At 50.0% G+C, this 13801-nt stretch overlaps 1 protein-coding gene across 1 annotated transcript in view; it reads right to left on the minus strand.

Annotated features, from left to right (window-relative positions):
• The window catches only part of LOC117411196 (cathepsin B-like), a 61847-nt gene that overhangs the window by 18237 nt on the left and 29809 nt on the right, over nucleotides 1–13801 (minus strand). Inside the window, exon 3 of the mRNA XM_034018475.3 lies at nucleotides 9233–9318. Coding sequence (XP_033874366.1) covers nucleotides 9233–9318 — 86 coding nt within the window. The remainder of the gene's footprint in view (nucleotides 1–9232; nucleotides 9319–13801) is intronic.

Genomic DNA, 13801 nt, shown 5'->3' on the forward strand with positions numbered 1-13801 from the left:
AGGGATCAACCATAGTGCGGTCTCCCCAGCGCATCAGCATGACAACCGTCTGGATTGAGCTAAGTAGGGTACATCTCTGGGGTCTTCAAGTGGGCACCTTCCAACCTCGGTGTTTCGTCGACTAGCCCACGACACCTCAAGAGGGCTTGACGGTGATTCTGGCATCCCAGCATCACCCCCCCTCCGTCCCCCACTCAACTCAGCCCAGCTTACTTACCTGTACATCAGCGTTTCTTTCTTACTATTGTGCTTGAGATCCCCAGCCAGAATCTTTCTGTCTCAACCACAGCCAGTTGCTGCTCTTCTCTGCTGCTTCAGATAAGTTCTTCACTGTGCGACGCAACTCTTGGTCACTGAATCCGACGTCTCTGAGAAACCGGGTTGAAGAGTGTGCCACAAATCCTAGACAACCCACTTCCACTGGGTAAACCCGAACTCTCCATCCTCGCTGTTCCGCTTCAGTGGCTAGCTGAGCATACCGCAGTTTCTTCCTCTCATACGCCTCATCTACAGCATCCTCCCATGGCACTGTTAACTCTACCAGGTGAACAAGGCGTGCTGATCCAGACCACAAGACAATATCTGGTCGAAGGTTAATGGTAGCAATCTCAGGTGGAAAGATAAGCCGTTGACCAACATCTGCCAGCATTTTCCAGTCTCTAGCAGCTTCCAGTTGTCCTGGGCAAGGATTGGTTTTAACACCTTTTCTTGGTGGTTGCTCTCTTGGGCGGAGGAATGTTGTCTTTTGTGTGTAATGTTTTGATGGAACAGGTGGCAACTTATTGGTCATGTTACGCTTGTCTTCCAGTGCTAAGGCCAAACATCGCAGCACCTGGTCATGGCGCCAAGTAAACCGTCCTTGGCTAAGAGCCACCTTACATCCTGTCAAAATGTGCCTTAATGTTGCAGGTGATGAACACAAAGGACATGAGGGATCCTCTCCTACCCAGAGGTTTAGGTTCTGTGGTGATGGGAGAACATCATATGTTGACCTCATGAGGAAACTAATCCTGCTCTGTTCCATTGACCATAGGTCTTGCCAGCCAATCTTGCGTTGTTCCACACTCTCCCATCTCATCCATTCTCCCTGCTTTGCCTGGGAAATGGCCTTTATACACCTCATCCTCTCCTACTGCTTTTGCACCTCATTGACTACCAGCTTCCTCCGTTAAGATGGGGCTGCCTTGTGCCATGTAGGAGGAGCTGAATTGAGACCAAGACCCCCTCTTCCATGCTGAACTTGCCCCATGATATCACCAATTCCAATTTTCAACACAGGTGCTGCCTCCCTTACGCATCTGTCGCGTGACTCTACTAATGTCCTTTCCAGTTAGACCTTGGCGCACTTAAACTCCTCGGTTAGAGCGGAGACTGGTAGCTGCAGTATTCCTTTACCATAAAGTCCCACTCTGCTGAAGTCCCAACCATTTCCTGATGTGTGAACTGATTAAAACTTCCAGCTTCTCTACTGTTGTCAAAGAAACCTCGTACACAGTCAGTGGCCACAGCAACGTCAGCAGTAGACCAAACTGAAAGCAGTTTTAGTTTGCCTGGTAAAGCGCTGCTGTCTATGCTCTTCAACCCTTCCACTGCTTGTTGTCTAACTTCTCCCACACGAACTGTGTCCTTTAGATACCTATCGTACCATTTCCCAAGACTCTTCACTGGCTTCTCAGATACTGTTGGTATTGCCTCACCATTAATGAAGAACATTTTATCTACTACTTTACCTTTAATTATAGAGATGCTCCTTGATTTAGTAGGCTTGAATTGCATTCGTGCCCATTCAATGTTATTAATTAATTTTCCCAATAACCGATTACTGCAGGCTACTGTTGTAGTCATGGTTGACATGTCATCCATGTATGCTCGAATTGGTGGTAGTTGCATTCCAGAAGCCAAGCGCTCTCCTCCCACTACCCATTTTGATGCCCTAATGATTACTTCCATTGCCATTGCCAGTGGAGAAATGGTGCATCCTGCCATTATTCCAACTTCTAGGCATTGCCATGTAGTGCTGAATTCTGAAGTTGAAAAACTAAATTGCAAATCTCCAAAGTAGGCTTTCACTAAATTTGTTATTGTCATCGGTACACTGAAAAATTAAATGCTTCCCAAAGAAGTTCATGTGGCACTGAGCTCCTTCCTCTCCTTTTTAGCTGATTGAATTTGTTGCCAGATCACATTGATGTGTTCTAAGCATCCTGGGAAACCTGGAATGCCCGCTTTTTGTATTGAAGTGTCAATGAAGCAGTTCTTTAATAGGTAAGTTGACAATCTCTGAGCAATAATGCTGAAGAAAATCTTGCCTTCTACGTTTAATAGGGAAATAGGGCGAAACTGACTGATGCTTGTAGAATCTTTTTCTTTAGGTATAAAGACTCCACCTGCTCAGCGCCATGCTCTTGGTACAACCTGTTTTTCCCATGCCACTTTCATCCATTTCCATAGGATTCGTAGAACTCCTGAAGCACATTTGTACACTGTACGGAACTCCATTAGGCCCTGGAGATGATGAAGCCCTTGCTTTTTTCACAGCTTGCTCTACTTCTTTCCACTTAGGTGCACAGTCCTCCATTTGGTATTCTGGTGGATTGATAGGTGGGATGTCTGACGGAATTGACATAGGTTCCTGCCTTTTTGAATCTGTATGTGCTTCCTCCAAATATCTCTCCAGCTCAAACTTAGATGCTTTTAGTGTGTGTGACAGGATTCAAAGGAGTTCCTGTCGTAATTCGCCCTCCCGACCACCGGCAGCGCTGTGTAGGGTTGACCGTGATTGGGTCAGGAGGCTGAACTCTGACCATACAGGAAGTTCCGGGTCAGGTGGCCATCTTGGACCAAGGTGGAACCATGTGGCCGTCAGGTCCCATTATTGCAATCAGCTGTGCTGTTCTCGTCGATTGGCTGACGTGAGGCAGCGTGCTGATTGCAGGGGTGGGACTTGGCAGTATTTAAGCAGTATGGTTTTGCCATTCGGCTCCCTGTCCTGAACTGAAAACACACGCTGTGCTTTGTTGTTTTGTTTTTATCAAAACTGCTGTAATTCACAGAAGCTTGAAACTTTGGTGGATTGCCGCAGTGAAGAAAGCCCAGGACAAGCCAGTAATCCGTGGAAGGGAGCCAAGAGGCGGTGAGAGGAAACCCACTGCAGTAGCACGGAGAAACCCAGTGCTTCCTTTATTGTTGCTTTGTAACGAGACGTTTTTGTTTATTCTTTTTATTTGAAACCTGAGTTTACCATTGCTGGTATTACAGGTGTTTTTTTTGTTTATTTTCTGCAATGCTGGACTGTTCTATTTTTGTTTGTTAAAATAAAATCCTGCCTGTTACCATTGATGGTACAGGGCTCCAAGAACTAAACGACACTTCCGGCTCCTGTGTGCTGTCATTTCTGGTCCTTCTCTAAAGCTCCACCCACTACCCTCCCACAAGGTGGTGTCAGAAGTGGGATGAGCATGGACCGGCACACCCTGCAAGCCGTCTTGGAGGATCAGCCGTCTTGGACGGTGTAGAGCGGCGTCGGGAAGAACGGGATGCTCAGAGGGATGCTGAGCGTTCAGCCCATATGACTGCGATGGCTGACAAGATGGCGGCCATGTGTCTGGCCATTCAGAACCTGGTAGTGGCCCAGGCCCAAGCCCAAGCCCAGTTCCCGGCCGCAGCAGCTGGACCAGCGCAGCCGACGCCCAAAATCCGGCTGCAAAAGATGACCTCAGAATATGACCCGGAGGCCTTCCTGACAACGTTTGAGCGGGTGGCTACAGTGTCAGGGTGGCCAGCCAGATGTTGGGCGGCACAACTCGCCCCCTGTCTGACTGGTGAGGTGCAGGCAGCATACCGGGCCCTGAGCAATGTGGCAGCGGAGGATTACCCCCAAGTGAAGGCAGCTATCCTCCGGCGCCTCAATATCACCCCGGAAAAACATTGCCGGCGTTTCCGGACCTACAAGCGGCCGGGTTCCCTGCCCCACTGGCTGCGTCCCACTGAACGGACCACCCAACAAATCATGGAGTCTGTGGGGGTTGACCAGTTCCTGGAGGTGTTGGAACCGGAGACTCGAGCCTGGGTCGCTCGCCACAGTCCCGAGACGATGCACAAGGCCGTCGAGCTGGCGGAGGCCTTCGAGGATTCACTGCTTTGGGTGGACCCCAGTCCAGCCCCTAGTGGTCCCAGTGAAGCATCGACCTTCACCAGCGCACCCAAGGACTGCAGCGAGGCCTTCAGTTTTCCCTGTCCCTTTGAGCACCTCGACTCCAAAGTGGAGACCGAGGTTAGCTCCCAGCTGGGCCAGAGAGAATCCCTGTACCCCCCCCCCCCAGTGGTGGACCAAGGGACAAGCAGCCATCTCCCACAGCGTTGCCTTCCCCTACCTGCTTCCGGTGCCACGAGGTGGGTCACATCGCGAGATTCTGTCCCACCGCAATGGAGTGTGACGTGGCCTTGCGATGTCCGGGCGCAGAGGGTGGTGAGTACAGGGGAAGGGAGGGGCCTTGCATTATTAATGTAGTTGTTGGTAATATGAGTACCCACGCATTAGTGGACTCAGGGTGTAGTCACACTATAATTCAGTCTGCTCTCTTGGAGGGTACGCCCTGGCGGCCACAGGGGTCTGTGACCATCTCGTGTATTCTTTGAGAAACCAAGGTGTATCCGACCAATAAAGAAGAATGACTGTGGAAAGTCAGAAGTGCCACGTAGTCGTGGCCGTCGCTAAAAAGGTGCCATACCCAGTAATTTTGGGTCGAGATTGGCCTTACTATATGGAAGTTAAGGTCAATGCGGCTCGGCCACCTATTGTAGAAGGGGTGGTCGCAACGGGGGATCCAACTGGCCGGATCTTCCCCTTGCAGCCCGACATATTTACTTCCAGGTTCCGGCCCCATAAAACTAAAAGAGAGCGGAGGGCTGAGAAACTTGAGGGGGCATTAATGAGACAAGGCTGGGGATTGGTGGGTGAGTCTGCTTTGCCTGTCAAACGAACACAGAAGGGGGTGGGTGTCCAGTGTGACCAGCGGGATTGGGTTACTGAGATCCCTAGAGCAGAAGCTACTGAGGCCCCGCTCGGCTCGCAATTCTGGGACCGGGGTGTGGACCTAGAGTGGGAGCAAAGTAATGACCCCACTCTGGTGCACATCCGGGGCGGGTTCGGTCTGTCGAGGGGAAGGAAGTTGAAGGCTGCGGGCCGCTCACATTTCCTCACTTCATCGTGATGGGGCATTTGCTGTATAGGGTATCCCAAGCCCCGGGCACAGGACAGCCTGTAACCCAATTATTGGTTCCGGGGTCTTTCCGCCGGGAGGTCATGTGGTTGGCACATGATATTCCCTTTTCTGGCCACCTGGGGCGGGAAAAGACCTTGGAACGAATACTGGCCCGGTTTTATTGGATGGGACTCCACGTGGATGTGAGGAAATATGTAGCGGAGTGTCCCGATTGCCAGAGAGTAGCGCCGGGGCGGGTTCGCCCGGCCCCGCTGGTCCCACTGCCCCTGGTTTGTACTCCCTTCGATCGCATAGCAATGGACATAGTGGGCCCAGTGCATCCCGCCGACTCTGGATATACGCACATTCTGGTAATGGTGGATTATGTTACTCGATACCCAGAGGCGGTGCCACTGCGCTCCACTAGTGCCGTCGTCATTGCTAAAGAACTAGTTAAGATTATTGCTAGAGTAGGGGTGCCCAAAGAGATTCTGACGGATCAGGGAACCAACTTCATGTCCGATACCCTCAAGGAAGTGTACAAAATTTTGAAAATCCGTCCCATCATGACCTCTGTGTACCATCCGCAGACAGATGGCCTGGTGGAAAGGTTTAATCAGACCCTGAAGCAGATGCTGAGGCGATTTGTGAACCAGGAACAAAAACATTGGGCAAAACTCCTCCCCTTCCTGATGTTCGAAGTGAGAGAGGTGCCACAGAGTTCAACGGGGTTCTCCCCGTTTGAGCTGCTGTATGGGAGACAACCCCAAGGCATTCTCAATCTCGTGCGAGAAGGGTAGGAGGACCAAACCTCTACTTCTAAAAATGTAGTTAAATACGTACTACTGGTAAGAGATCACTTAGAATTAGTCGGTCGTTTGGCTCAAGAGAACCTGCGCAATGCTCAGCATCAGCAGCAGCAGCAGTACAATCAAAAAGCACAAATTCTGACTTTTCGACCTGGAGATAAGGTACTGCTGCTCCTTCCCACAGCCCAATCTAAGTTGTTTGCCAAGTGGCAGGGGCCTTATGAGGTGGTTCGGGCTATAGGGAGAGTGAATTATGAAATCAGGCAGGCCGACCATCGAAAACCACTCCAAATTTATAATGTAAATTTGTTAAAACCCTGGAGAGACAGAGAAGCCCTGTTTATTGCTAATGATAGCCCAGAGGAGGATTTTGGTCCTGAGGCCATCTGGTCAAACAACTAAGATTTCGATGGGGAAACAGTTACTTCCCCGTCAGAAACAGGAGCTGGGTCAATTAATTGAGGAATTCAGTGATGTTTTTTCTGAGTTGCCCGGTAGAACTGACATTATTGAACATGCCATTATTACTCCGCCAGGTGTTCGGGTGCGTCAGAGGCCTTACCGGATCCCGGAAAGTCGGCGGGAAGTGGCCAGTATGCTCGAGCTGGGAGTAGTGCAGCCTTCCCAGAGCGAGTGGTGTAGTCCCGTGGTAATGGTACCCAAGAAGGACGGCTCCACTCGTTTCTGTGTGAACTTTAGAAAGGTGAATGCTATCTCTAAGTTCGATGCGTACCCCATGCCTCGAGTGGATGAGCTCCTCGACAGACTGGGTAAGACGAGGTTCTTGTCCACTCTGGACCTGACAAAGGGATATTGGCAGATCCCGTTAACACCCAGCTCCAAGGAGAAAACCGCATTTGCTACCCCGGATGGCTTGTTTCATTTCAAGACCATGCCCTTCGGTTTGCATGGGGCCCCAGCTACCTTCCAGAGACTGATGGACAAGGTGTTATGTCCCTATCATCAGTATGCGGCAGCGTATATTGATGACGTGGTTATTTTTAGCTCTACCTGGAAGGAGCACCTTGATAGATTGGCGGCTGTCCTGCAGTCTCTGAGGGAGGCGGGGCTAACAGTCAACCTAGGCAAATACGCGTTTTTCAAACAAGAGACTCAATATCTTGGCTTTAGCATGGGTAATGGTCGGGTGAAACAAGTGGCTTCCAAGGTCCAGGCCTTGGTGGACACTCCGGTCCCGCGAACCAAGGCTCAAGTGAGGTCACTTTTGGGGCTGGCAGGCTATTATCGCCGTTTTATCCCCGAGTTTTCCACCATTGTTAGCCCCTTGACTGACCTCACTAAGAAGAGCGCCCCAAACGCTGTAAAATGGTCAGATGAGTGTCAGGGAGCGTTTGACACGATAAAGCGGATACTTTGCCAAGCCCCTGCACTAGTTTCACCAGATTTCGACAGGGAATTCATCCTCCAGACAGACGCCTCGAATGTCGTTCTGGGGGCAGTCTTGTCCCAGGAAGATCGATGGGGTAGAACACCCCATGCTATACATTAGCAGGAAAATGGCTCAGAGGGAGCGCAACTACTCAGTTATTGAGAAGGAGTGCCTGGCCTTTAAATGGGCCACGAACTCTCTTTGATATTATCTCCTGGGGCGGTCCTTCACTCTTGTCACAGATCACGCTCCTCTTAAGTGGCTAAACACAATGAGGGACACGAACGCCCAGATTACTCGGTGGAGTCTGGATACACAATGCTTGGCTACAGCTTTTTCAGATCAGTCCAAAGCATTTCTTTTGGATTGAGATTGGCGATTGCGAAGGCCATTCCAGAACTTTGTCATTTTCTTCAAGAATTCCACAGTGACTGGAGCCGTATTGGAAGATAAATCGTCGGCCAATCAGCCTACAAGTAGATGGTATCATTGTAGTTTGAATGAATGCAGCTATGTATCAAAACATTCTACAAATCTTCAAATCACATGAATGTCTACAGTCCCTGAACTGCTGCAACACCTCCATATCATGCTCGAACCACCTCTGTGTTTAACTGTAGGTACAAGGTTATCATGGAAAGTTTTCCCTTTTTTTTCCCTCCAAACATACTGTGGTCCTTTTTGGGGGAAAAAAAAAAGTTACTCTAATTAGACCATTTCTTGGCAAATTTTACACGGTTTTGTTTTATTTTATTTATTTATTGTTTTTTTTTTAAGTGGTTGCTGCAAAGTCTATGTGTATACAACTTTTCTGTGGTCAGATGCCTTTGTACAGTTCTTTCATGCACTATTATGCCAGATGCTTCTTAATCTTTATCCTTGGCGATTAACCCTGGAATTTTTTTTTTTTTTTTAGGATGATTCTCCTAGCTTCTGTACCCATAAGTTTCTTTGGACATCTACTTCAAGCCATTTCCTTTGTTGTTGTTTACTACAAGTGCTTGTCTCAACCATGTATCCAAATCCTTTGTCTTGACCATCATCTGCTGTGTTGCCAAAATGTTCAACAGATGTTGGAAATAATTACCTCTTGTTTGGCTATTGACTTTATAATGCAGCATCATTACTGTGTAATGGTTTTCAATCAATTAATATATTCTTAATTTAGTTCCATTACATTTTTACAGACTTAAATGCAAAGGTGCCAATACATTTGTCATGAACAAATATTTTAAATTGCTTAACTGTTTATTTTTATAAAAAGATTGTTAGTTAAAACTACCAGAAATTGTTCATATTAATTAGCAGCTAATGTTCATTTCATTCGTGTATTTAACATGTTTTCTTGAATGATCTTATATTAAGTGTAGTGTACCAATACTTTTGTCTGCGACGGTATACTATATTAGTCACAAGGGATACACACATCTAACTGTTCATTTGAATCAAGTTGTAAAGGATCTCTTCCTAACAGCTGAGGAGTTAATACAGTCATCAGCATAAGACATGTATTAATCTCATGACTACAGAGCTTGCTCTTTGGTTGAATTGTAAGAACTTCATCTTTGAACCGTATGGTTTGCAGTTCAAGTCCAGCTCTTGCCTTTCCATTCAATTCATGGGCTAAGATGCCAACTCCTAACAAAACTGTAGCAGATTAGAGGGGTGCAAACAAAGATGCTACCTAAGCAAGAAATCAGCAAGCCGACTGGACCAGACTGACAAGAGCTCTTCGATATTATATTTTATTGCTTTAGCATTGTCTAGAGTCCAGAAACGGTCTTAAATTCAGAAAATCTTTTAACCCTCAAAATTACCTTCACACTTACATTACAGGAAGCTTGGGGCCATTGAGGAAGGTTCCACAGAGCTTCTTAACATAGCTCAGGTCAGCATTAGGGAAATTGTGTCTGGCCTGGAAAGAGAGGGACAGGGAGTTAGCTGCAAGAGGCATTTCCATGAATACACCATGAAACTGCACAGTACAAATAAAAAGAATAGTTCCCTTTCAAGTCGACAATAACCATCAAGTATAGGATATTGCCGTCAGGCAGTAGGGATTGGCTGAGCTTTATAGCAAAGCTGCCGATAGGCCTCTGCGCGAGCTGCCACGTAAGCCCGCCCCCCTAGGAGCTTATTATACGCAGCGCGCAGAGACTCACTTCCTCTTTTGTCTTCAGCATCGGTAGCGGTAGGTCATTAAAGCTTGTCGACTGACTGTACTCATTAAGCTTAGGCTTGAGAAGCTGGTTTTTGCCCCTTCTCCGAGTTTATTTCAGTTGCACTCTTTATAGTATTATTATTTTGGTTTATATATTTGTATATTATTTATATTACATTATATATTCCTTCACGCTTTGCTTCGGCATCGCGTTTTTGTTTACTCTCGTGGTCTTTCCTTAATACTATAATTAATTCATAATTATTATTGTTGTGTTTTGGGTTTTTTGTAATAAATTATATATTTGTTTTATATATATTGTTAGGACGCGCATTGCGTTGGCCTTTGGCCACGCGTGCATTGCAGCCTCGGTCTTGCCTCTCGCTAGACCGTGTGTGGAGCCTGCTCTGCAGTCTCTATATATATATAATCAACTGTGGTGTGTTCCAACCCTACCGCGTGGTAGCTGTACGGCCTGCCCCTTACAGTCACTAAAATAAAAATTCCCTTTTTTCACTATTAGGAAGACGACCACCAAGCACATACTCCCTTAAGCACACCTAAGGTAAGTATTTAACTCAGCATCAGACACTGTACCAGCACTAGCATAGGGTATGCCCCCGTCAGGAGTCTAGGTCGCACTCCAGATCGCCTCGATGGAAGCGAGGTTCCCCTCGTCGGGACAAGCGATACAGAGACAGGTCGGAGGTGGCGGAGCTAACCTCCAAAATGTCTCAATTCATGGAGGTTATGATAGGGCAGCAGTCATCCTCATGTCCCTAGCAAATGTGGTGCCCTGAGTCCCAGAACAACCGGCTGGGCCCATTGCTAGCCAGCCAGTGGCCCCTCCACAACCTGCACCAGTCGTCGCCCCTCCAGTGCAATCCCAAGGGGCGTGGGATGTCGATGCGGTTTCCAGAGACGCATCTGACATCCTGGAAGGGGAGAGTATAGAGGCTGAGGTAGCCTCCGAGCAGGACATCGAGCTCGAGGTGCTGGATACCGATGACCCGACGTGGTCTGTGGTGGAGAGCGCAACCCGCCACTTGGGCATCGAGTGGCCTATGGCGGAACTACCACGGCGTTCCTTGTTTGAGTCGCCTTCAGCCCCATCAGTCCAGGAAGCTTCCGGCATTCCCAGACTTTGTTAAGGAGGTGCAGTCCACCTGGGGGGCTCCGACCTCTGCCCCTGCGACTTCTTGCAAGGCCTCGGCCTTTAGCATGCAAGGGGCAAGTGAAGCTGGGTTATCGGGGCTGACAAAGGATCCTGCATGCCCCAATAATCCGTGCAGGACCACACAGGTACATTTAAAAAAGGGATACGCTGCGGCCACAGAGGCGGTCAGACTGTCAGCAAGCTGGCCACATTTGACAGTATCAAGCGGCACTCATTAGAGACCTGCCTGAGTGCTCTTCTGCGGCCCTCAGAAGCGAGTTGGGGACAGTCGGTCAGCTGCTGGTAAAGCTGGCCCAGCTCAATGCCCGGGCTCAGGGCAGGAGCATCGCATCTCTGGTGGTGGCCAGAAGGCAGCTCTGGCTCTCGCAGGTGAGAGTGCAGGAACCTGACAAGGCCCCGTTGCTGGATGCCCCAATCACACCGGGGCACACATTTGGCCCGGTGGTGGAAGAGATGCTGCAACGCTCCGCCAAGGCGCGGGAGGCGTCGCAGCAAATGGCGAAAATGTGGCCAAATAAGCCGTTCCAGCCGAAGCGGCCTCAGGAACACCAGTGGTGCAGGACACCGCCACAGCAGCAGGCGCAACCACGGGGTAGTAAGACCTCCCCTTCAGGTCCATCAGCGCGCGGCCAACCTGGGTTTGTAAGAACGCAGCGCGGAGGGTGGCGCTCTAGAAGAGGTGGCAGGCCACGCCCTCGTGGCTCTGGCTAGGTCCCTCACGAACGAGCGCAGCCGAAACAGCCCTGAAAACTCCAGGCAGCTGTTAACCCACCCCTACACTGTCCCACAGCTCCAGTTCTGACAAATGTGCACCGACGACACCTGGGTGCAAAAAACAAACAAACATTCTCACTGGTTACAACACTGCACCGACGACATCTGGGTGCGCAAAACTATTCACCGGGTACACCCTTCAGTTCCGGTTAAAACTTCCAGGGAGTGGTGGTAACTGCAGTGAAGGATTTCGCTCAGTCTTCAGCTCTGAATGTGGAAATACAAGCATTGCTCAGGAAGCATGCCATTCAGCAAGTAGACCCTGCTTCGATCGACCAGGGGTTCTATTCCAAATACTTCCTGGTGCCCAAGAAAGACGACGGGCTACGCCCTATTTTAGATCTGCGAGTACTGAACTAATACCTGCGGGTGTTATCGTTCAGGATGCTTACGCACAGGCACATCATCCAGTCAGTCTGACACGGCGACTGGTTCACCACCGTGGACCTGACGGATGCGTACTTTCACGTTCCCATCTGCCCGGGTCACAGGAAGTATCTGCGTTTCGCATTTCAGAGCAGGGTATATGAGTTTCGTGTCCTTCCATTCGGCCTGTCACTAGTTCCTCGAACCTTTTCGAAGTGTATGGATGCCATTCTAGCTCCCTTGCGGGCTCAAGGCGTCCGACTGCTGAACTATTTGGATGACTGGCTCGTCTGCACGCAGTCGAAGGAGCAGTTGGCACAGCACACAGTGATGGTTACAGACCATCTTCAGCGGCTAGGTCTGAAGGTCAATTCAGAAAACAGCCGCCTCGTGCCGAGCCAACAGACCGAATTCTTGGGTCTGCATCTGGACTCAGTGTCCATGGAAGCAACCCTGTCGACACAAAGAGTTGCCTCGATGGAGCGGTGTCTCTCCCTATTCAGGTTGAGAGAAACAGTCAGCATGGAGCTGTGTCAGCGCATGCTGGGGTTGATGGCTGCCGCCTCGCAAGCCCTTCCCTTGGGCTTATTACACCAGAGACCTCTGCAGGCCTGGTTCAATGCCTTTGCCTTGCATCCGCGGAGAGACAAACACTGCAGGTTGACAGTATCCCAAACCTGCTGGGAAGCGCTGCGCTGGTGGAAAGTTCAGTCGAACATCCGCCAGGGCATACGCTTGGGTCCTATCTTCCGAAGGGAAGTTATCACGACCGACGCTTCCAACCAAGGTTGGGGAGCAGTCTGGAACGGCTCAGGGACCCGCGGAGTGTGGTCAGGACCCTGGAGGTCAGCCCACATCAATGCTCTGGAACTCAGAGCAGTGGACCTCGCCCTCCGGCACTTTGCCAGTGCTTCTAGGCAAGCACGTGTTAGTGCGGTCAGCCAACACCACGGTTGTGGTGTATACCAACCGCCAGGGCGGCCTACGGTCTCCTCGCCTTCACCGGATGGGAACACGGATGTTGCTATGGACACAACCGCGTTTGACCTCTCTGCGTGCAGTTCACCTACTGGGCAGAGTCAATTATGCAGCGGATCTCCTATCCAGAGAAGGCCCTCTTGTGGGGGAATGGCGTCTCCACCCTCAGGTGGTAGGGCGCGTTTGGGAATGGTTCGGCATAGCGCAAGTAGATCGCTTAGCGAGAGACCACACACTGCCTCCTATGGTTCTCGGTGAAGGACCTCGACAGCCCCCTAGGAGTCGATGCACTGGCTCATGAGTGGCCGCCAGGGCTCCTATATGCGTTTCCACCGATTCCGATGCTCCTCGCCTTCTTAGAGAAGGTCAGGGTAGAGCAAGTGACAGTGATCCTGATCGCTCCTTGGTGGCCTCGGAGGATATGGTTCCCAAGCCTGGTGCAGTTGCTGCACGGTCACCCGAGGGAGCTTCCCCTGCGAGCGGACCTATTGTCTCAGGCCCAAGGAGGGCTTTGGCACCCGAACCCCAAGCTCATGCAGCTATGGGCTTGGCCCCTGAACGGGAGCGCCTGTCAGCCTTAGGGCTCTCGACGGCGGTGATTTCGACCAGAGTGCTAGAGCGCCCTCTACTAGGTCGCAGTATACGTACAAGTGGCAGTTGTTTCAAGATTGGTGTCTGGCGGAGGGCCATGACCCAATATCCTGCCCTATGGCAGTGATATTACAGTTTCTACAGAAACTGTTAGATGAAGGGAAATCTCCCTCTACACTTAAGGTGTATTTAGCCGCCATATCGGCTTGCCATGTACGCATTGACGGTTTATCACCAGGTTGCCATTTTCTGGCATCTCAGTTCCTGAAGGGCGCAAGACGTTTGCAGCCTCCAAGGATGACCAGTTTACCGTCATGGAGCCTTGACGTGGTGTTAGAAGCCCTTACCAAG

This window comes from Acipenser ruthenus, chromosome 6 (assembly GCF_902713425.1).
Source record: "Acipenser ruthenus chromosome 6, fAciRut3.2 maternal haplotype, whole genome shotgun sequence".
Classification (NCBI taxonomy): Eukaryota; Metazoa; Chordata; class Actinopteri; order Acipenseriformes; family Acipenseridae; genus Acipenser; species Acipenser ruthenus.